Raw genomic sequence first — 26620 nt, forward strand, 5'->3', positions numbered from 1 at the left:
ACACAAAGGTAATATGACCAGTGGAACAGATTGCAAGAATTTTTTTACCAGCTGTGAATACATGATCTTCCCCCCCAACCCCCGTTTGGAAGAGACTGATTTCAGAGCTGTCTTTTTTCACTAGTCAGCTATAAACATTTTTACCAGTTTCCGAAAAGCTTGAAATCTTCCTTTACTGCCATTTATCAGCCTCAGAAGATGCACAGGGAATAAGATTTTATTATTTCTAGACCCTTTTCCACCCCCCTAAATTTCCAGATAAATATAGTAAACCGTTCTCTTAAGCTAAATAAAACAACCCACATTCCCTACTGGACTCTGCACATGGGCTACTCCCTTTTGAACATGTGAAGGTGCTTTGGTTTGTGAAACTCGTGCTGTGTTGCATTGAACGCTGGGTTTGCGCTGTTCTGCACAGCTTCCAAGGTCAGTTTGTCTAAACAGCAGAGGAGTTTTCTCTCTTTTTTTTTTTTCCCCCCCTTGTTTTTTTTTTTTTAAAAAAAAAGAGGGGGTTGAGTTTCCTTACTAATGGTCAAAAGAGGAGGAGAGGCTGAGAATTATTTTTAAGACGTATACAACCTAACAGACGGTTCTGCTGCAGCATTGTATAGGCTGGAATTTTGGTTAATCGTTGCTTCAGACTGCACGGATGCTGCTTGTGAACGCTCCCCGAAACACGATCCATGCAGCATGGCACAGCGGATGAGACGCTGGGAGACCTAAGTTCTGTTTGTGACTCTGCCACTGGTCTGCGGGGTGACCGTTGGCAAGTCCCTTTCTCTCTCTGCATTTCTGTTTCCCATATATCAAACTGGGGGATTGGTACTTAACTCCTTTGCTGATCTGGAGGTGCTAGACATGAATATTGCGTGGCAATAATCAGCCTGTGCCAATAGACCCCCTGTTAGGGAAGGCATAAATATCTCCTGGTAACCTGTTTTACAGTCTCCCACCCCTCAAGCAGCTTGTGCGGGGGATTGGGAACCCGCTTGCAACCATTGGCCTTTTGCCAGATGGGAGGCAAGGAACAGGTTGAAACAGTGTAGGTATTTGTGGTGCAGATTAGACACAGCAAACACTTTCTGCTTACAACAAACCAAGCCAAACTGCTGTTCTAAAGGCACACAGTTCTCCTGTCTTATCCCACGGGCCTTAGTGAGCACTGATATCCGCTCTGGCAAACTCAGCAAATCTGGCCTTAAAGTCGTCTTTAAGGCCAGAAGGGACCATTCTGATCATCTGCTCTGAGCACCTGCATACCACAGGCCAGGGAGGGTCACCCGATCACTCCTGCCACCAGCCCATAGCTTGTGGTTGAGCTAGAGCAGGTTGAGCCAGTCAGTGTTGCTGTAAAGACTTTGCATGATGGGGAATCCACCAGGTCAGTTGTTAAAATCCACATGCTGTTAGAAATTGCATCTCCTTTCTAGCCAGAATTGCCATCGCTTCAGCTCCTGGCCATGTCTTCAGAAGAAATGGCTTGAAATGCCTCAAAGGAGCCTGATTTCCAGAGTGGTGGGTGCTCAGCGGTAGCTGAAAATCAGGCCCCTCCAACGTGTGTGCCCCATTAGGCACCTAGAATCAGAGTCCCCTAGGGCTGGAAGAGACCTGAGGAATCATCAAGTCCAACCCCCCTTGCCCAAGGCAGGACCAACCCCAACTCCATCATCCCAATCGGGTTTTGTCAAGCTGGGACTTAGAAACCTCCAGGGATGGAAATTCCACCCCCTCCCTAGGGAACCCCTCCCAGTGCTTCCCCAGCCCCCCGCTCACAGGTGACTGAAAATTCTGGCTGCAGGTTGCTTGTAAATTGAGGCGGAGGGAGCAGGGTGAGGAAAAACTTTGGTTCGAATAGAATTTCCAAAGTAAAATCGGTCATTGGCTCACCTGAAGTGCTAAAAGGCCTTTAGCCAGGGCTTTGCTCTGCAGAGTAGTTAAAGGAGTCCTAGTAGCCCCAAGTGGGCCCATCTGAGATTGGAGCCCCATTGTGATGGAGGCTGTATAGACGTGCTGTGGGAAGGCAGTCCCTGTCCCAAAGAGTACAGTCTGAACACACAAGGGAGATGAAAGGAAGGGTTGTTATCCTCTGTTTGTAGAGGGGAACTGAGGCACGGGGAGTCTGTGGTGTACCAGGATATTAAGCCCAAGTCCGGAGTGCTGTGACCATAAGACCCTCTCCGCACCCCCCCCCCCCCTTTAATCAGCTAATCGGTTAAACATGTTTAACACATTAACCAATTAAACGGGATTCGACATCCCTAGCGTAGATTTAGCGTTGAGCATCTTTGGAGTTCCTTTTTCCTGTGGGCTGTTCCTTTTTGCCTCTTTTATGGCTCTTTGGTTTGATTTTAGTTGGAGGTGCTCAAGGCAGCTTCTGTTCTCGCTGAATGACTCTGATGGTTTTACAGCATAATTACATGGAAGGGTTTGTGTGTCTCCTTGTTTGCAGACTGGTTTCCTGCCCAGTGAAATGGGAATTGCAAGTCCTACTACGCTTTCCCCCACAGGGGTGAAGGGAGGGTCTCAGTATTATTCTTACCCAAACAACCCTCGTAGGAGAGGTGCTGACAGCAACATCGGTAAGTCACCATGCACGTCCCTCTGGAGCAGCAGTGCCGACTCTGGGATAATGAGACCAGGATGTCTTTTCTCTTGATTTGCACTGTACGTTGGTCCAGTTGGCCCCGTTGGCCACAGAAATACTCTACTGGCTTGATGCCATTCATGACACAGAAACAAGATCTGTGTTCTCGGAGCTCAGCATGCCAATGCCACAGGGTTACATAGATGTGGATCTGGCAAACATTGAAAAAGTCATTGCCCAACTGGGCCATGGAGCATCTTAGAGATGTGGGATTCCCTCCACTCTTCTGGCAAGATTTCCGAGAGAGACTAGTGGTTTGGGTTGCCCATCCTGAGGCAGATTTCCTGTGGAAATCAGGACTCTGTAAGGCAGGGGTGGGGAACCTATGGCCCATGGGCTGGATTCAGCCCACAACTTGCTTCAGTTGAGCCCACTAAGCTCAGGGCTCCCCTTCTCCCCGCAGTGGTGGGGACCCGAGCCTCAGAGGCCAGATGTGACCTGTGGGCTCTGCCTGGCATGGGGAGGAAGCTGTAGGCACTCTCCCTTGTTGCTCCCATTACCTGGGAATTGCTGCCCAGGGGAGTGGCAGGGCTCAGTGCCTGCAGGGAGCACTTTGCTGCAGGGTGCAGAGCTACATGGAGCCACTTGTGAGCTCCACCCAGACCCTGCACCCCCAGTCCACTCCTGCACCCCCTTCTTGCCCAGACCCCACATCCCTGCTTCTCAGTTGGGGGCCACATCTGTGAGGATTTTATTTGTTTTCTGTTTCTCACTTGTGTGGCCCCCAAGTGATTTTTCTGTGGGTCGGTGGCCCTAGACCCAAAAAAGGTTCTGCAGCTCTGCCCTACCGTGTGTCCAGTTGGGCTCTTAATATCATTAGTAACACCTGCTCTTGGCTATCATCCCACGAGAGTCCGTTCCCCCCACCCCCGACCTTTACAGCTGTAGCCTCCGCTCAAGTGGCCCTTATACAAAAGCTGACCCAGGGAGCATTGGCTGCCAGGAGTTGTACAGCAACATCATGAGTATTAGAAGCTACAGTAAGAAACAGAGTCCTGATTGTCAGGTAGTCATCTGCATTGTGCCTTTTGCCTCTAAGGTCTTGTCTAACTCCTTGGGGAGCTGTTCCTGAGTAACTCCACCTGTGGCCTCTTACTCTGGAAGAAGAAAAATGTCTTGGACAAAGTGCTCTTACTCTGGAGTAAATGTATCCACACGTGGAGATACTCGGGAACAGCTCTTCTGCTTTAATGAGGATTAAGATGGGGTGTAACTTTGACTTTCAAGTGTAGACAAGCTCTCATGCTCCAGAGCTGATGTTATCTGGTCAGGTCACACCCTTCTCCCCATCTGAAATTGTTTTATTGCTGCTATTTTAGTCTTTCCACTGCAAATGGAGCCAGATGCAATGTGATCCTTCATGCAGTTTTCTAGTTATTTTTAGAAAGGGGAATGCAGGTAAAGGTATTTGCATGGACAGTCACAGCTTAATTAATTACAGAACACTTTGTCACTGCTTCAGGTTTTCACACCCACTGTTTAAATGGGTTGAGCGTTTCTCTGTTGAGTTTGAATGGGCAGAGTCTCTTGGCTTACACTCAGCACAGCCAATGTGTTGTATTTAGTATCTAAAACTCTCATATCAAACTAGGGGTTAGTCTTAATTCTTAAGGCAAAAACCCATAAACCCTTTGTCTGAGCTGGCTGCATCTAGGGTTTTTCCCCTAGAGTATATTGTTTATTCCCCTGAGTTGCATCTGAGACCCACCTCTTCTGTGTGCCGGGGTGAGTCAGGCCAGTAGCTCTCCATCTTTGGGGGGGCCCAAGAGCCTGGCACCCTGTCACAGTGCACTTTGCTAAGCACATTAAGGAGCAACATGGCTGCGTTCACTTGCGTTCAGGCTGTGAAGTGAGCCAGACCTTGCATTGTTTGATTCCTTTCCCTTCTTCCCCCCCAACCTCCCTTAATGAACTGATTGGCACCCTTTCCAAATCCATAGATTCTGCATGGCCCTTTATCCTGGGATAAGTGAACCTCTGCTATCACAGCAGCAGCTGGAGAGGGGGAATTTAAATGTTTTCGGGTCAATTGATCTCAGGAGAACTCTGTTGTAAAGAGAACACGCAGAAAACAGGAGCAGTCCGACCTGCAGCATTGCCACATGCTATGCCCCCAGTCAGTTTCCTTTCATACAGCATTACCAAGGAGTTGTAATCAACGTGGTGCTCATAATGCTGTCGTCTGTCATTGGTGGCTTTGCCACACGCCACGCTTTGTGACCAGCCTCTAAGCTCCGGTGGGTCTTGTGCCCAGTAGCGTCAGCAGCCAGCCCTTTCAAAAGTGGTATCATAGCCTCTGTTCTTACCTCTTTTATTTTTTCCATCCCAGACGGGCAGCCTAAAAAGGTTCGGAAGGTGCCTCCAGGACTGCCCTCGTCGGTAAGCTGCACTGCAAATATCCCATCCCCTTGCGTTTCATGTCGGATCTAGGCCCCTCCCTCCTTATATCTTCAGTCTGGGTTGAGCCTCCCATCTAACAATGTTGGTGTGGCCTGGTCGCCTCTAGATCTCAGTCTACTCTGTTCCCCACTGCACTGGTGACCATTTGTCCCTACAGATTCAGGCTCCATTGGCACAAGTATCCAAGTGCTTGGCGGAGGGGGTGGGGTGTTTTTGTGGGGCGGAGTGAAATTTACTGGCTGTAGTTCAGTGTGAGAGAAATGGCAGAACGTTGGTAAGACCAAGTTCTGTGCGGAGGCATGGGACCAAACCCCCCGGTAACCTGAGAGAAGTGATGGTAACACTTCGTGTGTAGCACAGCTCTGGGTAGCGCCACCTGGGTTGCAGAGACGGGAGGAGAAGGCCCACGTCTGCTGACACCCTAGCTTGTCCTGCGAGCTGCCTGCCCCCCTGCACCACCTGCGTAGTAAAAGGACAGCGTGTCGGTTAGAGCCCTGGATTTCTTGACTCTTGCCTATTTGACGTTATGTCGCGGGTGCCCCTATGAAAGGTGATATTCCACATGCTCGGGTTTCATTCCAAAAGGGAAACCAAACCAGTTGTAACATGGGCAGGCAGCTGGGGCCGGTCCAGGTGTGCAGGAATGCTTGTGGTGTTTTATAAGAAAGCTGAGCAGCCTGTAGGAATATGTTCGCCATACTTCTGTGGCAGTTATGGGGGAATAAACTGAACCGTGTCTTTATGGCTGGGAGTAATGGAATCTGCAGGAGCGTTAATTGGAGTGGAGGGGTGTCTCTCAGATGGGAGCAGAGCAGCGTTGCGTAGGCCAGACGCGCCCAAGAGCAAAGCTGCTCTCCAGGCGTTGGCTTTCCCTCGCCCGCCTGCGTGTGGCGGGCTTGCAAACGCCAGATGAAAGCAGAGGTGGGGGAGAGCTTCTCTGAGTGCATGCCGTGGGCCTTCGATTCTGCTCAGGGGGCACGGGCCCAAATCCTCCAACGCCACGGGTGGCGCTGTTCCTGCAGCGTGAAGCACTGCCTGTACCTCGGCTCACGAGTCCGTATTTCTGAAGCCAAACGTGCTCTGCAGTGCAAGTCTGGCAGGACACACGTTGGTTTGGAATAGGGGTAGGTTTGGGACTTGACCACCGCTTGAGGGATGGCCCTGCCTGGCTAGGGGCTGCTGCTTGCTGGCTGTGCCCTGGCGTAGCTGCATTAAGCATCCCTGGTTGCACATTTTACATTGCCCTGTTGAAACAGAATGTGAATTCATGCTGCCCCTTCGGGGCCAGTCGGTGACCTCCCAGAGCGGTCGTTGGCTGTAGCACACAAGGAAAGCATTGCTCCTTAGCCAAAAAGGCAAATAGGATGCTAGGAAGTAAGAAAGGAATAGAAAATAAGACCCAGAATATCTTAACTGCCCCTGTATAAAACTATGGTACGCCCACATCTTGAATACTGTGTACGGATGTGGTCTCCTCACCTCAAAAAAGATATTTTGGCCTTGGAAAAAGGTTCAGAAAAGGGCAACTAAAATGATTAGGGTTTGGAATGGGTCCCATATGAAAGCAACTGGGATTTTTCAGCTTAGAAAAGAGGAGACTGAGGAGGGATATGATAGAGGTCTATAAAATCATGAGTGGTGTGGAGAGGGTGGATAAAGAAAAGTTATTTATTAGTTCCCATAATAGAAGAACTAGAGGACACCAAATAAAATTAATGGGTAGCAGGTTTAAAACTAATAAAAGAAAGTTCTTCTTCACACAGCGTGTCGTCAACCTGTGGAACTCCTTGCCAGAGGAGGCTGTGAAGGCTAGGACTATAATAGAGTTTAAAGAGAAGCTAGATAATTTCATGGAGGTTAGGTCCATAAAAGGCTATTAGCCAGGGGATAGAAACGGTGTCCCTGGCCTCTGTTTGTCAGAGGCTGGAGAGGGATGGCAGGAGACAAATCGCTGATCATTGTCTTCGGTCCACCCTCTCTGGGGCACCTGGTGCCTGGCCACTGTCGGCAGACAGGCTACTGGGCTAGATGGACCTTTGGTCTGACCCAGTACAGCCATTCTTATGTTCTTATGCCACATAACTCTGCCGGTTAGTTAGTGGCCTCCGCCTTCAAGGGAGGGACTAGTGAGTGTGGAGGCCAGGGGGTCTCTAGTTCGAAGGGGCCTGAGTTCCGGAGGACGGGTGCTGAACGCTTCCTGATCCCTTTCCCGTGTCTCCAGCATGGCACCCCCAATTCCTAGTCCCTTTGGCAAGCTCGGGCCATTAGTGAAACTCCCGGCCCGTTAGTGAAACTCTCGGCCCACAGCGATTGCAGTCTCTTGGCATGGGGTCAGTCTGCTGGGCCAGAGGGTTCCTGCCTGGTACTAGAGCCAGATCAGATGGCAACCCTCTCTTCTGCCTTGAGCCAATGATCATACGTTCTGTGGCAACCTGCAAGTAGCCTCTGTCGTGGGAGAAGTGGCCCTCCTTCCCAGCCCTGCAAGGGGAGAGTGGGATGGAATGCACTAGGAATAACAGAACCCTTCTGTTCTGCATCCCCGGAGGAAAGACGGGGGCTTATGTAATGCTCAGCAGAGTGCAGCAGCCCCTGAATTGCCATGGCAAGGCAGCAGTGGAACGTAAAAGGCCAGAAGTCGTGTGTGTGCACGTGTGCGCGCGCATCCCTCTCAGGGCAGGCTGCGAAAGCAAATCCAGCTTCCTTTCTTTACACCCTCAGTCCAGAGCAGGGAAAGAATTCTCTGTATCTGCCATCTTTTCCCTGGCCTGGCCCACCTCCCCTCCCCCCGGCTTCTCCAGGGGAAAGAGAAATGCACCTATTCATAGAGTTAAGTATGTGGCCAGAGAGGCTTTGCCCTCCCAATGAGCAGTTGATCAAAGAAGCTTTCTAGGCTGAGTGTATCGGCAAACATGCAGCCAAAGAGCTTGCTCCATGCTCTCACTGGGCCCTGTGCAAAGTAAATAGGTTAATACCCATCTTATTAAAATAGCGCACTTTAATCTCAATTCCGTAACTGGTTTGGAAATTTGGACTGGCCGGGGGCTGAAATAGCTGAGGGCCGCTGAAGCAGAGGACATGCTGCCAAAGGCTGGTCTCTGTTCAGACCCACAGGCCTGCTCTTGGCCCCACAGGTGCGTCTCCTGGCTGTGCTGTGGTGTTAGCTCGTGATCTCCTTGAACCCCCAGGGTGCTGCGGCTCTTGTCCTCTGCAGGGCCAGGCGAGCAAGGTGAATGCCTTGGGTTCACCATCCGCCGGGCCAGGGGTCCTGCTCCCAATGTCCTGCCTTGGGCCCCGCAAACCCTTTGCCCGAGCCTGGTTCTCTGAGCCATTTGGTGTTCACCACCCACTGGCCTGCCTTTCCTTCGGGCCAGAGGAGCCGCGTTCTTTCCTGGTCCGCTCTAAGTAGCGTGGGGGAGAGGGGGAGTGACCGCAGATGGATGGCAATACAAGGAACGGGGCCCAAGGCAGACCGTCTAATTACCCCGCATGCAGCGATGCCCCTTGAACCAGGCCAAGAGCCTGCTGCCGTTGAAGTCACCAGGAACTTTCCTGTTGGCTTCAGCCAGAGCAGTCGCGGAGCCTGACTGAACCGTGCGGAGCGTGATGCTCAGAAAGCTCCGGTTCTACCAAACGCCATCTGGTAAAAGTACAGCCAAATCCTCTTGTTTGTTGCCGGACACTCCACTCTGCATCCAGCCCCGCCCTTCGCCTCTCCGCCACCACCGTAGCCTTGCTGCTTGGGTGCACCCAACTCCATGGGGCCTAAGTTTGCTACTTGCTTGGCTTTAGAGATGGAGACATTACTAAGGGAGCAGGTGCTCCCGATGGCTCCTTCCTGCCGTTGCACCCAGGCATCAATGGCATCACCACTGCTGCCTTTCCGAAGAAAGAGTAAAATGTCTAATCTGGGTCAGGAAAAGCGTCTGCCCGCGCCCCCGTGAACCAGAACGATTCCAGAGCGGAGACACGTGTTAACGCAGCATTTGCTGCCTCCTGAGAGAGGCGAGCCCTTTGCTCCGGGTCCCAAGTCACATTCTGCTCCATCCTCGTGCCCTTGTTGCGTAGAGGGCTTGGCCTGCACGCTGCATGCAGCGCAAAGCAGTAGCTCTGTCTGGCTTTGTCTGAGCGCAGTGGAAATTGGCTTCAGTGCTCCTAGGTTGTTTGAAGATTCTGTTGCAGTCAGAAGTCCGGTGGCTGGCAGTTATTTCAGCGTGTACATTTACAGTCTGGTCACTGCTCTGTTTAATATTAGTCTGCAAGGGCTGCTTGAAGTCCCTCGCTGGTTTATGCATTTAAACAAGAATAACAGGTTGGGGAGGAGGGGGCGCAAACACCCTGAGAATCCCAGTGCTGGTGAATCGAATGTGGTTTCTTGGCAAGCTGTCTCCTTTTACTCTCCGTGCTAGCAATTTTAAACACAGGAAATGATCTCACCTGTAGGTCCCTGAGGTCTGACAGAGGCAGAGGCTGGGGGGAGGAGAGACCTGGCTATGATTTACTGTTTCCTGTGGGGCTGCTCGCAGAATGTGGAGTCTGTCCGTTCCTCCCAAGCACAGAGGCTTTTGGAGGCTCATGGGCTGCTTTACATATTTGGAAGGCAGACTTCCAGGGCTCCTCTCTGCGCATGGTGACTGTCAGGGATGCGGGCTGGGAGGCGGGGGCAGCTCATGGGTTGGGTGACACGAGCAGCCGATTGCCTGTTCTCTGGACAACAGCAGCCTTAACAGAGGGGCCGTCTCTATTTCCAGCGGCCCTCCCCCGCTTCTCCCATCTCCCTTCGCCTCAAGTACCGTAATCTGACATATCTTTAGAAAAAGCCATTTGAATGCCTCCTTAGTGCCGAAACGAACGATTTCCAGGGCTTTTCTTTCTCTTTCCTAGAAACATCCTCTTAAAATGAGTGGTTTGAATTGTATGTCGCTGGGCTTATAAAAAACACATACTCTGGGTGTGTGTCCATCCATACTCCTCATGCACACACACTGGATCTGCATCGCACACCCGGGGAGTGCTGATATGTAGCGCTGTCTGCATGAGTGAATTGGAGTGGGGTGTGGAGGACCTCGAAGTGTTAATGAGTAATTGGACTGAAATTTGACTCCCTTGAAATAGAGCTGGGGGGGGGGGGGCGTTCAGAGCTGGGGGATGGGGGTGCATGTGTCAGTATGGGAAGAGGCGGGGGGTGTTCCAGCTGGGTGCAAACTTGGGCACCTTTGGAATCCTGCGCGGGCGTCCTGCCGGCATGAAGATATTTCTTAGGGTTTTTTATTCTTGCTCAGGATTTATTAAATACGTTAAGCCGCCTTTCCCCACCCCCACCCCTTCTTCCTCTTCTCCAGTGCCGCACAGCTGCCTGGAGACTGGCCAGGTGCCAGGGGCTGGCAGATGGTGCAGGGCTATTAGATGTGCTTCACTCGATTCCCTGTCCCAGCTCCCGCTATTTAATCAAATTATAGGAAAAGTCAATTTACTGGATTCTTATTCTTTGTAGCCTGTTCCATTCCCTTCGCTTCCCACCTCCCTGCCGCAAACTCACGCTACCCAGACATGCACACGCAATTTTTTTTCACGCATTCCACTTCAAGGTTTGTCTCTGTGTTGAAACGGGGAGTTTCTTGGATATACACAAAGGCAAAGGGCTTTGAGTATTTGAGGGCGTGGGGGCAGTTGTCAGCATCTGTCAGTTCTCTCCCTTCCCTCTGTGGTGTTTTATGAGTTTAGGATCTAAATTAGTGCCATCGGGTCAGTAAAGACGCCGTCTGAACTTGGCGATCTGTTAAAACAGAAGGTCGCGCTTCTTGCCCAGAGAGGGCTGCACTTCGGTGATCGGTGCTTCTGGATACCCACGCCGAAGCAGCAGTAGAGCCGGGGCAGGGCCCGCTTGGGGAGCGAGAGACTTTTATAACTCCCCCTAATGCCGAGTGGCCAGCTTCAGGGGAGCCCAAAGAGCTGTGGAACGTGTTCCAGCGGTGGGACGGGGGTTGTCCGTCTGCCGTGTGGAGTGGGTGGCGGGGGGTTCTTTTTGTCTGTTTTGAAAGGCACGCTTGTGCGTAGTATTGGAAGACACCAGACTTCAGAGCATGGCTGGGGGGCTTGTTCCCTAATCAGAACACAAGGGGGGGAATATGAGAGAGAGAGAGCACAAGGGATTTTAAAGCCTCTTTGGAAGACACGATTCTAAGATTTAAAAAAGCTGCAGTGTGACCATTGTCCAGAGCGGAGCCTTCATTGCTGCTACAGTCGTGTGGCGAACGCACTGCGCATCAGTTGTTGCTGTTTGTCTCGGCTGGGGGCGTTCTTCTTTAGACCTCCTCTCTGGGCTGGCTAGTCTGAGAAGCAGGAGCTGACGGTGCAAGGGGGTGCATTTACTTTACCAATAGTAATCACAGATGCTTTCCAGAGCACATTTTTGTCGCCTCTCTGTTAAACCCATTTTCTCAGTGTTTGGGGCAGTTTTAAAACCAGAGACTTTCTTCCCCTGGTCCTCACTGATGCTTTGTACTTGCCCCAATAAAAATGTCAGAAGTTGCAGATTTGGGGGGGGAGGGGGAGAAGGAGCGGATAGGCCCTTGCCACATCCCTGCTGGCTTCCATCACAAACAGAAGTGCTTTTCCAGTCACCTGATGACCTGAGAATGCCCGGCAAAGTTACTGCAACCCCCGGTCCCTGCTTTCGTGTGTATTTTAAAAGAAAATAGTTTCACAATGAATCAATAGTGATGAAAATAGGCCCTGGGAAGGGCTTTTGCATCAGTTTAAATGGCATTTCGGTTGATTTGCATATCCAGTGTGTGTGTGTTTAAAAAAAACAAACTCATTTGAACGCTGCATGCAGAGTTTTCAGCAGGCTTTCTAGCATCCCCTTGGTCAAAAACCCCTTCTTTGGAACTTGGCCTTCTCTCCTCCGAGCGCTATGGAGCACACTACGCTCACAGAGCGCAGAAACAGGCCTCAGCGCACGCCCCTCGTTTTGAGGGACGCCACTTGCCTTAGTCGCGCAGCCTAAATGGGACGGGGGTTTGTTCTGCCTCTTTTATTGGAAACCCTTCGCTCCCAGCCGTAAAAGTTTGAGGAGCTGCACAAGGAATCCCACAGCGTTTCCAATCCTTGCAGGCATCCTTGTACTGGTGTGTGTTCGCCTTCCTTGTGGGTCTTGGTCACGCAAAGGGCTGTCCAGGAAGTGGGCTCCTATTCCCAACAGCCTGGCCCATGTGGAGATGATGCTGGTTTTCAGGAGGCAGTGCGGTCGGTGCGCTAGTCCGACCAGCAGAACATCTCACTGCTAAAACAAGCCAGTGCTGAGCTGTGGGTTTTCCTTCTGACCCAACCCAGCCCCGTGCCTGGGCTGAGCAGCTGGCCGGTAGCGGGGGGGAGAGGGTGTTAATGGAGAGCATTTGAATGGCATTTGAAGGGGACAACTGACAGGGCTGCCGTGGGGTGAAGAGGCCCGTTGATGAACACCTTGTCTGCCTTAGTGTCCCAGTCTGTAAAATGGGGATAATGAATCCTTGCCTCCTTGATATGAAGGTTTTTGCAGCTGTGTGCATGAAAAGTAGTACAGAAGAGTTTCATGTTGTTATGGGCATAGGCTATAGCAAAGGAAAGGCAAATACCGGAGCGAATGTGCCCAGAATACTGGTCTCCCCATATCCCATTTCCCTCTGGGTCAGACTGGGGGGCTGGGCTTTAATATCCAGAAATAATCTTTGCGGTTACCCAGAAAAACCCATAATGGCCAAAAAGGGAACTCCAGAGGAAAGCTGGAACTTCTCGTGCTGGCCTTGTTCTGTTGCACCCGGGGCTGGAGAGATCAAAAACGTAGGGCACGTTTCTGCTTTCACTCCTCCCCCCCTCCCCCCCCCCCCCCCCCCCGCGAGTGTTGGCAGCTGCGTGCCAGTTGGATTTATTCGGTGAAAGATGGATTGTCCGGGTGGGAAGAGCGGGTTAGGGGATCTCCCACCCACATGTGGCACGTGATGAGGGATGCGGGATGCTGAGTGTGGTGGCGGTGGGAGAGGCACCGGGGGAAGGGGACAGAGTTAAGGCTGGTGCCTGTCTTAGGCGGGAGGGTTTCCTGGATAACTCAGTGTGTCAGCGTGTCCCTCTTCAGCTTTACCTTTGGCTGAACTTCTTTCCTTTTTACTCTGCGCTCTGGGAGCTGGCTGCATTATCGGCTGCAGTAAATAGGTTAAAGGCTGGCTGGCTGGCTGGCTGGCTGGCTGGCTGGCTGGGGAAGGCAGCCTGCTAGGGCCAGGTGAGAATTTCCAAGGCCCTGAAGTGATTCGAATGGGCAGGCCCGTCTCCCTTCCTCATCCCCTTCTGGCCCTTTGCAGGTGTATCCATCCAACTCAGGTGATGACTACAGCAGGGATCCAGCTGGGTACGCCTCCTCCAAACCTCCCAGCACTGTGTATCCTGGAGCCTTCTACATGCCAGGTCAGTAGCTGGTGCTCGTGACCCCGGTGTCCTGCAGCTGCCCCCTCTCCTGTGACCTCCAAAGCAGTGGTGGAGGGGATTTCCTACCAAGTGTGATGCACGGAGACAGATGTGGGGGGTGTGCATCAAGTTCACTTGGAAACACATGAGCCTAATGGTGCTGTCATCACCGGCGGTATTTTGGACCCCAGGCTTATGGCTGGTGGCAGCTTCCTGACCCAGCCTTGTCTTGCAGCACCCTTGGGCCGCGGGGTGGTCCCGCAGCCTGGGAGCTTTGCAGGGCAGAGGCCCTTTCTCTTCTGTGTTTGTACGACATGCACAGCAACCTGCCTGGCCCATGGATGCGGTTCCTAAATGCTGCTGCTCTACAAATACTAAAGTGCACACCACCTACGTCTGCCCAGGGTGTGTGCCACCTTGCGGGACGCCTGCCCTGCTGACGTGTCTTGTGCACTGCGGTTTGAGATCCCCAGTGCTGACATAGTTGCTTGCCTTACAGATGGACTTCATAACTCACCAGATCTGTGGAGTTCGTCTGGCACCATGAGCCAGTCAAGCTATGGAGCCATGCTGGGCGGGTCCTCTGCCCCTCTCCCGCAGTCCGGTGGCTTCAGTAGTTTACATCAGCACGAGCGGATGGTAACGCATCTCTGGTGATGCTTTGGTGTTGGGGGAAGTGTGAATATTCAGGTGGCACCTTGTAGCTGTTGGGGGTGCCAGACTCCAGGTCTATGCTCAGCTCTGCCACTGGTTCCCTGTGACCTTGGTCATGTCACTTCCCTGCTCCGAGTCTCTGTTTTCCTGGCTGTTTAATAGGAATAATATTTCCCTCCTGCCCCAGAGCAGTATGGCAAGACTTCTGTAGTCTGGCCAAGGGTTTTTTGGTGCCCTGTTGCTGTGTAATCCTCTTTCAGCCGTCGTTGGCAAGGACCGGCCTTGCTTGGGGTTGAGTGAGATCCCTCGGGTCTGTCCCTTTGTGGGCATGCCGATGGCTCGTTCTGAGGCAGCACTCTGCAAAGTAGCAAGACGCTGTAATGCGACCATTCTGAAAATACTTGTCGTCCGTCTTGCAGCTATTTCTGAAAGGCCCATCACCACATCATCCAGGCCCTGCGGAGCAATAGTTGATTTAGTTTGTTAGCAACTGGGAAGTGTTGTCCTTGCACTCTCGCTGGGGGCACCTGGGCATAGAAATAGGAAGTTGTCCCCCCATCCCCGCCAGCTAAGCCAGAGCCTCTCGGGTTTATCCTGCGGTAGGTTTGTCCAAATGGAACCTGCCCCGCGCTAGCCCAGTGATCAGAGTCGGTCTGCAGACGTGGGGGAGACGTGAGCCTGTTCCGTGCAGGAGGAGACAGACTGCTCTGCACAGAGATCAAACTTCCCATCTGGCTTAAAATCTGTGACTCTCTAAAGTTCAGTGTCTACATGGCCTCGTTGCCAGACTCTGCCACTCACACTCATCAGGGATTTATCTTCTCAAACCCCCGGGTGACTTCCCCAAGGCCCCAGATTTCTTGACCCCCACCCCTGCTGCCTTTACTACCAGCCCGTCCTGGGGGCTGCAGGAGCGGCTGTAGAAATGGGAGCTCGCACCCCCCTGTGGTGGCTGCCGCTTTCTGCCAGAGTAGGGGGTACAACCCTTCCCGCTGGGGGTGTGTCTGTGTGGCTATGAGCAGGCTGCCTATTCTGAAATGAATCCAGCGGCTTCTTGGTCTTGGTAAGCACCAAACAGGGAGATGGTGCTGGAGAGAAGTAGGTCGTCCCCCCGCGCCCTCCTCCCAGTTAGGGGTTCTTTTCTTCCAGCTCCAGGGCAGTCTTGGCTATAAAGGGTTTCCTGGACATGGGCGCTAATAACGGCTTAGGGGAAAATAAAATGTCTTGATCATCTCCCTTTTCCTGTCCCTCTCCGCCACCAGCCTCCCATTCCCCCAGTTGCGTAGTGAGGGGAGGGAGAGCTCAGGAAAACTTGTCCACATTTTTGCTGATGGGGGGAGGGGGAGTGTGTTTCCTCCTTCCACACATGCACATTTTGAAAAATGTTAACTCAGCTAACTCAAGCTGCAGCTGGGGACTTTCCCCACCATCAGCATTAGCTGCAGCGAGGTGGCGACGTTCCTGCCTCCAGCCGCGGAGGCAGTATGGTCGGGTCAGAGGTTGGGTCCGTCAGAGGGCACAGGTGATGCACCCTCACTAGCCTCTGTTACGCCCCGGGTTTGGGTGCTCCCTAAATCCTCATGAGCTGTGGGCTGCCTCATGACTCTTCCCCTTTCTCTTTTCTAGAACTACCAGATGCATTCAGGAGAAGTGAACGGTGGACTTCCCTCTGTATCTGGCTTTTCCTCTGCCTCCACCCCATATGGCGTGCCCAGTCATACGCCACCGATCAGCGGCACGGATAGTATGATGGGTACGTATGCAGCTTGGCAAGTCTGGGCAGAGGCTACTGAAATGTTCCACCCTCCTGCTGCTCGTAGGTTACTCCAGGAAAGGTGAACATTGTAAATGTGTCCTGCACAGGGAGGTGTGAGGTTGAAGCCATGTGTGGGATGCGCTGTCAGCCTGGCACCAGGTCCTATCCCTCGCCTGTCGCATGTAGGCCTGGGCTTACTCTACAGGGCAGGAGATGCAGTGGGGGTTACTGCTGCTGGATAATCAGGCATGATCTGGCAGAGAAGAAGGGGTGGGGGCTGTGTGATTTTTGCCTTGTGTGATCCCTTCTCCCCACCCCCACCCCTCCGGCCTCTGTGCCCAATGTATTTTGTTGCTTCCCATCCATGTGTTTTCACGTCCAGCTCATGGGTCTGTGCAGAGACGCGAGCCCTGAGTGAGCGGCAGAAAGGAGTTAAACCTGAGGCGGGTGGGGAAGGTGCAGGAGGAGATGCTGTTCAGCCCAATCAGGATTGGAAATGTTTGTGCTGCGTTCAAATGCCGCTCTAAACCCCCGAGTGCTTTAATCTCTAACCCTGCTGAACCTGTTACAAAACCTGCAACTGAAATAACTGCCTGGCCGCTGGGAAATGAGAATCCTGACCTTGATGGTGTTTTTGCAGAGAGATCCTCGTTTGGGGAGAGGGAGGAGCCGGGCCTAGGACTGCTGGGCTAGACCGTGCTCTGCTCAGGCGGGGTTTGCTGTGTGGAAGACGTTGAATGGCCAAGTGCCTTAGGCCTGGCATCGCGGGCAAACATCCCTGCAGCTGCAGTGCATACTGCCCGTTCCCTGCTGTTCCACACCAGGCTCTCAGGGCAATGGCATCTGAGGGAGATGTGGCAATAAAGGTGCCTTTTTAAAACCCTAAGGGCACGACTATAAAGCAGAGCTAAAGCCGAAATAAGCTACGGAACTTGAGTGACGTCAGTTGTGTAGCGGAAGTTGAAATGGCTTATTTCGGCTTGTGGCGCTGTCCACGCAGCAGGAAGTCCGAGGTAGAGCGCCCTTCCTCCGACTGCCCTTCCTCCTCCTACGAGGAGGGTTACAGGAGTCGGAGGAAGAAGTCCTCCAGCTCGCCAGTATTTTGACATTAAGCTGCTGTGCAGATATGGCCTAGAGAGAGAAGCGTTAGCCTTCCCTCTCTCAAGCAAGACTGTGTGGGGAGGCATGGAACTTAACCAGGGTTGGCTTTTCTGTGTAAGTGCCCCTGGGTTTTTGCAAAGGCGATCTTTTCTGATTTGAGCATTGCTGGCGCGTGCCCCTGCACAAACCACAGGAGTAAGGGCTGTGTTCTCTCTCCTTGCAGGCAACAGAGGAACCACAGCTGGGAGCTCAGGAGATGCGCTTGGGAAAGCATTAGCTTCAGTAAGAGTTTTTCTCTGGATTCTTCCTCTCAATATCCCTCCGAGTCAGTGAACATTGCAGAGGGATCATTGACTTGCCTGTTGGGTTAACGTGGGGAGCCCTGGCTTGGTGGAAGGGCCGTGTCCAGCCAGCTGGTTGCTTTTAGAGCTGAGGCCTTGCCTAGAGCTACGTGCCACAGATCCACCCCACTCTGTCCACCAGCCCTCCGTGTCTCACCCCGCGCAGAAGCCAGTTCGTGCAGTGCCTACCTCCGCTATCGCGCCCTAGTGTCTCTGCTCCCAGAGGTCAAACACCAAGGAACCTTCCTCGCATCTAAGAGCCCGGCGCCGGCAAAGGGAGGCGTTTGCTAGGGGGAAGGCGCAATGGGGGGGCAGTGAGGGAGGAAGGCAGCAATAGCGTAGGTACCAGTGTGCACTCCGGCCAGGGGCAGCATGTGGGTTGGGAATGTTTGCATAGTCGCAGGGCTGGGGGAACTGATAAGGGTAAAGAGATGTGGAAGTCAGTGGGGTAGTGCTAAAGGCACCTGGGGCTGCGGGTAGCGCAGGGTTGCAGCTCTACCGGGCTGGGGCGCCAGGTTTCAAACCTGTATTTTGCTAACTGTGCTTTGTTTCTCTCTCGCTTCAGATTTATTCCCCAGATCACTCTAGCAATAACTTCTCTTCAAACCCCTCCACCCCCGTGGGCTCCCCTCAGGGGCTTGCAGGTATGTGTGCGATGCCTCTGAGCTACGGAGAGATTAGAAATCGGATCAAACCAGTTTTATTTTAAAAAGGGGGGAAACACCTGAACTTATTTTAACTAAAAAAAAAAAAAACACACTCCTATGAATTTAGTTGGGTGTGAGAGACCTCTTGTTTCTCTAGTCTCTGTCCAGGGTTTTCTAAAAGGGCTAATGATTTGGGATATCTGGAACGAGCCTTATGCTGAGTGTCTCTCTCCTCCCTCCGCCCCTCCTCTGCCCTCTCCCCAAGGCTGAAATCTTGCCCCTTTAAGGGCTGTCTGCAGGAGCACCCGAAATCTGTAGTCACTGCTGAAAATCTAAAGAAGTGACCTGGCAGTAAATACTCTAGCCCAGCCTGTGAGTCCTACCCATGTGCTCGTGATGCTGCATCACGCTGAAGTGAAGCGTCGGTGTTGCCTGGGGGAAAAGATTCCCAAACCTGAGCCGTTCTTTTAAGGGGACAGATGTGAGGAACTGGCCCAGATCGGGGTGTCTTTAGAGGAGGTAAAACAAAAGGAAAAACTAGGCAGCACTTTAAAGACTAGCAAGATGGTTTAATAGGTGATGAGCTTTTGTGGGCCAGACCCACTTCCTGGCCCACGACAGCTCATCACCTGTTAAACCATCTTGTTAGTCTTTAAAAGTGCTACATCGGTTTTCCTTTTGTTTTAGCAAGATCAGACTAACACGGCTGCCTCTCTATTACTATTAGAGCAGGTGTTGGAACAAATCGATCACACAACTCCCAGTCAGCCTGTGGAACTCGTCGCAAGGGGATGTTGTGAAGGCCTAGGACAACAGGGTCCAAAAAGATGGGAGGGATTGCTTGCTTGATTGCTCTGTTCACTCCCTCTGGGGCACCTGGCATTGGCCACTGTCAGCAGACAGGCCACAGGGCTAGATGGACCTTTGGTCTGACCCAGCGTGGCCGTTCTGATGTTCCTCTTTCCTCTGCTGAAAACCCCTTTGCAAGTGTCCCTTGTCGACGTGCCTTTGACTTTTCCCTCTTTTTTGTGAACTAAGCATGTGCCCATGGGAGGGGCTTAGTGGCTGTTCAAACTGGTTTCAAAGGGTGTTTTATATTGTGGTTTACCAAAAAAAAAAAAAGAAAAGCTCATCATGGCAGCCTGCTCCAGCTGCCTTCTGGAGAGGACTGAAGCTCCCACGTCCTGCAACGGGGAGCCCAGCCTGGGGCATTCCCTGTTCTGTTGCCGGAAATACCTCCAGGCACAAAGGTGCAATGGGCATTCTCCGTGCTGCTGGCTCTTGGACGGGGGAAGGCAGCACGGGACTGCGCTCCTTTTCCTGTGGCATGGCAGACACAGCTGGTCTGGCATCAGACCTCTCTGGGGGCATCGAATTGTTAGATCCCTCCACCCAACAGTTCTTGAGAACACTGGGGGTCACGCAGGGTGCTGGGGGGGTTGGATTTTGTAACTCCAGAAGCATGCACTGGCACAGCTGCCTGCGCACGGGTGCCATTCTTACAGCATTAACGTTGAGTATGAAAACACTGAAGCTCAAAGGATCGTCACTGGAGGCTGATGGTTTCCTTACCAAAGCAAAAAACCCTGGCTTTCTGAGAGGGGGGATTGCACTAGGGCTAAAGCACTGAGATGAAGCCGTTTCAGGACACCTCGTGGCTTTTAAAGTTACAGACTAACGCAGCGACTCCGGAGACGACCGAACACAGAGCCGGTCGGGGAGGGGGAGTTTTCTGTCTTTCCCAGATTTGATGCTTTACTGGCCATTCATAAATGGCTTTGGGATGAGGCGTGTGAGGTTATCTCCGCACAGCCATGAGCTTCCAGTGGAGCTGAGGCTGGCCTTGTCCCCCTGGTGTTCCCGCTTCGGAACCGCAGACACATGGCCACTCTCAGAGCTCGGGGCTGCGGGTGGTGTTCTAGCCCCATCTAGCGTTGCATTTGAAACAGATCCTGTGTGTGGTTTGTTCCAGGCACTTCCCAGTGGCCCCGAGCGAGCGGGCAGGGCGCCTTGTCCCCGAGCTACGAAGGGACTCTCCACACGTTAGTGAGTATCCCGTCGAGCCGGGTCGGGTTCCCTCCCTGCTCCCTTTCCGTGGGGAGCAGCAACAGTTAATTTAAAACACTCGCTTCCTGCTGGCTGGAAATGTGGCGGGAGAGTGCCCGAGGGAGCCCGCCCCTGTGGCACCCGTTGCTCTTCTGAGCCGCATTGCACCACCGGGTCACCCGTCAGAGCTAGGCGGAGGGTGCACAGTGCGTGTGCCGCCAGCGTTAAACCTGAGCCCCAGGCTTGGCCGAGCCCCACTGCCCAGCCTTGCGTCCTGTTTGGGGCAGGTGCAAGGAGACCCATTGTGAGCTTTTACATAATCGCCTAGCTGGGGTGGGAAGCCAGACCTCTCGTGGCGGTGGCGCCTCCTGCTGGTGAGTCCTGGAATTCGCTCAGTCCACGGAGCGCTGCCTTCTGGTCCGTGTCCTGCCTGTCATTGTGCCGCTCTCTGAACCCACACCACTCCCTGGATCGCAGCTGCCTCATCAGGACGCTGCCCTCCGGCGGTGCCACCCCTCCGTTCTTGCCCCTGCCAGGGGTGTCAGCAGTCCTCCGTCCTTCCCCTGCCACTATGGCCAGCTGCAGCCCCACAGTCTAGCCCCTTGCCCCAGGGGCAAGCCACAGCTTGTACAGACCATGCCCCCGCATAGCTAGTTGCAGTGCAAAGGGGGGAAGGGGACCCAGGCCTGCCTCCTATTCTGGGTCCCCCCCTCAGGGACTTTCTGGCAGCAGCCAGGTCCTGCCCTCTTTGTCCCTTATGATCCGTTCCCCGGACCACTTCCTTGTGACCTTTGCACCGTCTCAGCCTAGTCTCAAGGCTGCAGCCTGGCGGGTGTCAGGCTGGCACCTTCCTCTCTCTCTGCTCTGCTGAGCAGCCCCTTATATCAGGGCTGCCCCAGCAAGTGGAACTGGCTTCCTGTGAGCCTCTGTCGCGCGGGCGCCCTCTGGCCTGCTTTACGCCCTCCCTTGCCTGCATGGGGCAGCCTCCCATCATCACTTACAGGTTTTGTTCGTTCTACTACACCGCTAGGCGTTGCTTGTATCCAGGCTCTTGCAGCCAGTGGGTCTGTGGATGCGCGGACACTGTGGTGGAATGCCAGATAGGCAACGTTTTTAAATGCTAATTGAGTCTTTAATTTTCCCCACCCCTTTGCCCTGCCCAGCAAAACAAAATGGAAGACAGGTTGGATGAAGCCATCCATGTGCTGAGGAACCATGCGGTGGGCCAGACGGCCGCCATGCCAGCCAACCACGGAGACATGCACGGCCTGCTGGGATCGGCCCCTGGTCACAGCGCCTCCGTGGGAGGGCTCAGCCAGGCCTTCCCCACTTCGGTTATGCCTCTCGGGAACAGGCATTCAAGTCTGGTGAGTTGGGACGCTGGCGGGGATGGTTGTAATAGCGCCTGGACGCCAGGGCTTCATATTGGGGGGCTGTACAGCCCCGTAGCCAGAGAGTTTACATTCCAGGGTACACAGACTTGTATGGGGGGGAGGGGATAGCTCAGTGGTTTGAGCATTGGCCTGCTAAACCCAGGGTTGTGAGTTCAATCCTTGAGGGGAGTCACTTAGGGATCTGGGGCAGATCTGTCAGGGACGGCACTTGATCCTGCCATGAGGGCAGGGGACTGGACTTGATGACCTCTCAAGGTCCCTTCCAGTTCTATGAGATAGGTATAGGTGGAACCTCTCTAGTCCAGCAACATCCATGGTCCGGCATGGTTTTAATTAGACAGATGTCCACGTAAGCGTGATCCCATAAAGTTTGTTTACAGCCACCCGTTTTGGCTCAGTGTTCTGTGCTATTGTTCAGCTCTAATTTACCCCCACGTGCCTGCTAGGAGCCCAGCCAGCAGTGGAAGTGTTGGTGATGCTGCTAGACAATTCTGTCCTCCAGCAAAGTCTCTGGTTCAGCACTGGTCAGGTTCCGAAGATGCCGGGCTAGAGAGGTTCGACTTGTGCTAATGTAATGACCCCGTGAACGTGTGTGAAACTCTCCATTGGGTGTAATTCAGTTTCGCTTTAATCCTGTCGCCAGTGAACTAAGCCAAACTGAAGCGAGCCACAGGCTTACGCTGGACTAGGAATGTTTGCGCAGGGTTTGCACTGCAGCTCCTCGTGTAGACGAGCCCAGAATGTAGGACGCCAGCCAGGGCTGGATCCAGCCGTGAGCCAGGCGGGCCCAGGCTGCCCAGGAAATGATGCTGGTTAGCATGAAAACTGGAAGTCACGTTGTTCCCTGCTGAGGTAGGGGTGGAAGCAGCCCCTCTTAGAATAGGCCATCCAAGCAGGGGAGGGGAGACAACAGACCCTGGAACTAAGGGTGTTTTCAGTAGACTTGAGAGTGCTCATAACAGGAGTGGGGAACCTAAGGCCCAGGGGCTGCATCTGGCCCCCAGCTGGTCTGGATCTAGCCCCCAGCCCCCCCCCCCCCCTCCAGCACTGGGGAGCCCGCATTGGTGCTCCAGTTCCCCTCCCCCACGGCAGGGCTGGGCTCCCCTAGGCTCTGGTGTGTGAGGGGATGTGGGGAGTGTCTTTCTCCTCAGTCTGGGGGGGAGGGTTCGGGGGGTTTTCTTTTCACTTGTATGCGGCCCGTGGTCCAAAAAAAGGTCCCCGCCCCTGGTTTATTGCTGAGTGACTCCTGGGCCCTACTCACCCGTGAGTCCTTGGAGGCCGGCGCCACCTGCTCTCGTTGTTCACTGAATAGTGGCCTACTTGAGAAGAGCGTGGCCTGGTGCCTGCCTCCCTCAGGAATGGCTGCGGGATGTTCTCGGCCTGGGCGCGGCAGGAGGGTCGGCGTGATCCGTGCGCGAGGGGGCTCGGCTCCCTTGAAGGGAGACAGCTCGGGAGCTTCCCCCAGGGGGGGTGAGCATGGGGAGGAGCGTTTGCTGCAGGGCCGGGGCGAGGGGCGTTTCAGGCTTCCCAGGTGCTCGTTTACAAACGAGCCTGGATCAATTTGTTCACAAATAACATGCACGAGGGGCGAGGCCGTGGCTATGACAGCCCTGGGATTCTAAACTCTGTGAGCAGGGCCTGGGTTTCTTCCAGTCCGGGGGGCTGAGGTGAGGGGCTCTCTGCTCTGCTGAGATACCGCTAGCCCGAAGCCCCGCGTCCAGGCTTTCAGGGGGCGCGGGGAGCAGGAGGCTGTTGTGTTTCCTGAGGCGCGCTCTGGTCAAGGCTCCTTCTCTGGGGGGATGGTGGGGCAGCCCCTTGGAGACTCTCCAACCTGTGGGAAGGAAGAGATTTGCTGCGGCGAGTCTGACCGGTGCAGCCTGGCTTGCAGGGCTGAGACTTGCCCAGTGTCCGGCTCTTCCTTTGGAAGCCCATGCAGGTGTAGCTCTTGCTGGTGAGGACATGGCCTGGGGTTCAGCCTCGTCTGAATTACCTGCAGCACAAGCAGGATGTGCTGCTTCCCACTCACCCGTCCAGCCCCACAGAGGAGCTGGGACACAAGCAACTTGAAGCTACTCGACTCTATCAGCTTCCCCCGGGGGCTGGTGAGGAGAGGGAGGGAGTCCGGCTCAGGCTGGATGTCGCTGGGGAGCGGAGAAAAGGAGCACGTAGGCAGGGTGGGTGCAGACCCCGGCGCGGAGAGGCTCGGTTTGAACAGCGCCTGTAGTCTCCTGGCCCTCGTGTTTGCCCTGGAAGACGGCTCTGCTCCATCTGCTGCAGGTGGGAGGAAGTCACCCCGAAGACGGGCTGTCCAGCAACGCCAGCATGCTCCACAACCACGTGACGCTCCCGTCGCAGCCCAGCTCGCTCCCGGACCTCGGCAGGCAGCAAGAGACGTACAGCGGTAAGGTGGTGCCTCCCCCTCTGCCTTGCCCATCTCTCTGCTGGCTGGTCACCCTGGCCCGGCTCGGTGACAAGGTTAAGCCCTGTGTGCCAGAGAGGTTCCCCAGCACGCATGCAGGCTGCAGGGGGGAGCACGTGTCGCGTGAGCGGCTTCCGCCCCGGGCAATGTCCAATGACTGACCAGGACACGCTTGTCAAAGGCCTTCAGCTCCATGTCCCGGCCCTGCCTGAGCAGCCTGGTGCCTGCGGTTGGTTGCATGTGGTCCTGCTTGGCTTGTGCTGCGACGCTGGCGGGCGCTGGGGCAGGCTGGAACAAGCTGCTGGAGGCACTGTCATGTGCGTCTTAGGGGATGGGGACGGGACGAGCGAGGGGCATGATGCTCCCCTGCGCCCGTGCTTGTACTCCCACCAGCTCTTCTCACGATGGTGCAGGGGGAGATGGCAGCGTGGGGCGTGGTGGCCGAGGGCTGGCCGATTTCATACCCATTGGTTGCAGTGTCTCTGCACATGCTGCTGCGGTTGCACTGGCTCATGCTAGACTGTGTAGATGGGAATCGGACCCCCAGCTTCTAGTGTAGACGTAGCCAGGGACATTGGGGATAGAGCCTGCCTGGGCAAACCCGCCCGCGCACAGTCCGTGGTGGGTGCAGAGCCAGTCTGTCTATTGGTGGCGGCTGTGGATCTGGACTGACATTAACCGCATGGCCCAGCTGCTTCCAGCCAGCCGTGTGCTTGGAGGTGTCGGGACACGCGGCCTCAGACACCTCACTCGCAAGGTTTGGGCCAAGTTCCAGCTGGGAAGTCCCCGCTCTCCCTCCTTCCCAGCCGGTGAGTTGAGCTCTGTGCGGTTGTTGGGCTGTGGCCCTCTGGGGTGAGGCCAAGGGGCCCTGCCTGCTCAGTGTGGGTTTCGTGGTCCAGTAGCGTGGTATCCGGGGGCTGGCCCAAACTCCAGCCTGCTCTCCCCGCGGCAGATCGCCTGCCCTTCTCCCCAGAGGCGGCTGGTTTGCAGGGACATGACGGGTCCTGTGGGATGAGAGATGCTGTGCAGATCTAGGATTATCCAGCCTATCGACATCTGACTGGAGATCGAGGTGTCAGGAGCCCGTCATCTTAGCCGCTGCCGGCACTGCAAGCAGGTTCCATTCTGTCCTATCCCCGCCCAGTCGGTCTCTCTCCAACGGCCGCGTGCTGCTTTGATTCCACTGCAGGCTTGACAGGGGGGCTGGGCAGAGCCAGCGTCTCCTCAGGAACCAGTGAAATCAAGCGGGAAGAGAAGGAGGACGAGGAGAACACGTCGGTGGCCGATAACTCGGAGGAAGAGAAGAAGGAAATGAAGCCGTCACGGAACAGAACAAGGTGCTCTTTGAACAGGTCTCTCCCTTCATTTATTCTGTTACGGGTGGGGGGCAGAAGGGAAGGCTGGGTGGGGGGGTGTTCTGTTGGCCTCCCTCCCGCTAAGGATGTGATTGCTAGCTGGATCCAGGGATGCTGTCCCTCGGCCCTCCCGAGACCCCCGCTCTGCCCCAAGCTTCTCGCCCTTGGGGTTTGAGGCCGCCGCTTAGGATTTAAATGGGATTTGTGACACTTTGAGAGGGGACTGGAAACAGGCCTAGTGAGCAAGAAACAGGCCAAGTGCCGGAGATCAAAGCAGACTGCAGCTCTGCTGCCTGGGTAGTCTTGGGCGTTAGTTGTGGCCTTGCTTACCTAGATCTGGGCTGTGCTGGGAACAGCTGACTGCATATGGCAGTAGCCAACGCTCGGGAGGTTGAGTGGGTCCTCCAGTGCCTAATGGATAAGGCATCAGCCTGGGGTTGGGGGGTTCAAGTGCCACCTGCCCAGGGAGCAGGTGGGCAGCTACCCCCACTCCACCGGAGCGGCACCCGCCAAAGGCAGCAGCTGAAGGTAGGGAGGTGGGGGTGGCTCCCCCAGTGACCCAATAGACAAGGCATCAGCCTCTTGACCACGGACAGTCTCCTTGCCAGCTTGTCCGCAGGAGGTGGCAGAACGGGGGTGGGCAATAATTTTCACGGAGGGGCCACTTAATGAATTTTGGTATGTTGCATTGGGCCAGCATGGGGGGGAGGGTGGAAGTGGCAGGGTTGGGGGCTAGCCTCCCCCCACAGTGGTCTAGGGCTGGGGACTTTGAATTAAAAACACAGCGAAGGGCTCGCAGCTCCTGGTTCCGCTGCTACCACGTTGCCTGGCAGCTGCCCGGCGTTGCTGCGGCTATTTAAAGGGCTCGAGGCGCCGACCTCTGACGGGGGCAGCACAATGACCGGGAGCCATTTAAATAGGAGCCTGCTGCCTGAGCCGCTGCCTGGAAATTCGGTGGCACTGGCAGCAGGCTATAAATAGCCCGGATCAAAGTGTTAGGTGGGCCGCATCTTGCCCAGCCCGGTAGTGGAACCTGAGTGGTCTCTTCACTACACGCACCTGGGCTATATGGATTCTCTGTCCCAGCCAGTTATGTGGGGATAGCCCGACTAGATCAGACCAGGGGCCCATCTAACCCGGTATCTGACACTGGCCAGTTCCGACTGCTTTTGAAGCAGTGGGGTGATAGCTTGCCTGGAGGGAAAAGTCCCTCTCCTCCTCTTCGTTAGTGGCTGCTTTACGCCCCAAAGCCCTCCCTCTAAGTTCCTCCTTCCCACATACTGTATGTGGAACCAACGCTTGCTCTGCCTGCTGACGTTCCCCGGGTAAATATCCCGTCCTGTTCCTGGCCAGGCTCGGGTCTGGGGACAGGGCGTCCGGGCTGATCGCACTGCTCTGGGCTGCTCTTTGAACCATTCCCACTGGTT

General features: G+C 54.5%; 1 protein-coding gene across 9 annotated transcripts in view; it reads left to right on the top strand.

The window, feature by feature from the left end:
• The window catches only part of TCF3 (transcription factor 3), a 145175-nt gene that overhangs the window by 93432 nt on the left and 25123 nt on the right, over positions 1-26620 (top strand). For 5 of the 9 annotated variants that reach the window (XM_075903246.1, XM_075903248.1, XM_075903244.1 and 2 more), the window contains exons 7-17: positions 2450-2579; positions 4974-5023; positions 13378-13480; positions 13980-14119; positions 15761-15887; positions 17215-17273; positions 17898-17976; positions 19952-20025; positions 21189-21392; positions 23697-23820; positions 25028-25190. In XM_075903246.1, the coding sequence (XP_075759361.1) occupies positions 2450-2579; positions 4974-5023; positions 13378-13480; positions 13980-14119; positions 15761-15887; positions 17215-17273; positions 17898-17976; positions 19952-20025; positions 21189-21392; positions 23697-23820; positions 25028-25190 (1253 nt within the window). The remainder of the gene's footprint in view (positions 1-2449; positions 2580-4973; positions 5024-13377; positions 13481-13979; positions 14120-15760; positions 15888-17214; positions 17274-17897; positions 17977-19951; positions 20026-21188; positions 21393-23696; positions 23821-25027; positions 25191-26620) is intronic. The other 4 variants (XM_075903249.1, XM_075903250.1, XM_075903247.1 and 1 more) reach the window with 2 other exon arrangements.

The sequence above is a fragment of the Pelodiscus sinensis genome, chromosome 19 (genome assembly GCF_049634645.1).
Source record: "Pelodiscus sinensis isolate JC-2024 chromosome 19, ASM4963464v1, whole genome shotgun sequence".
Lineage (NCBI taxonomy): Eukaryota > Metazoa > Chordata > Testudines > Trionychidae > Pelodiscus > Pelodiscus sinensis.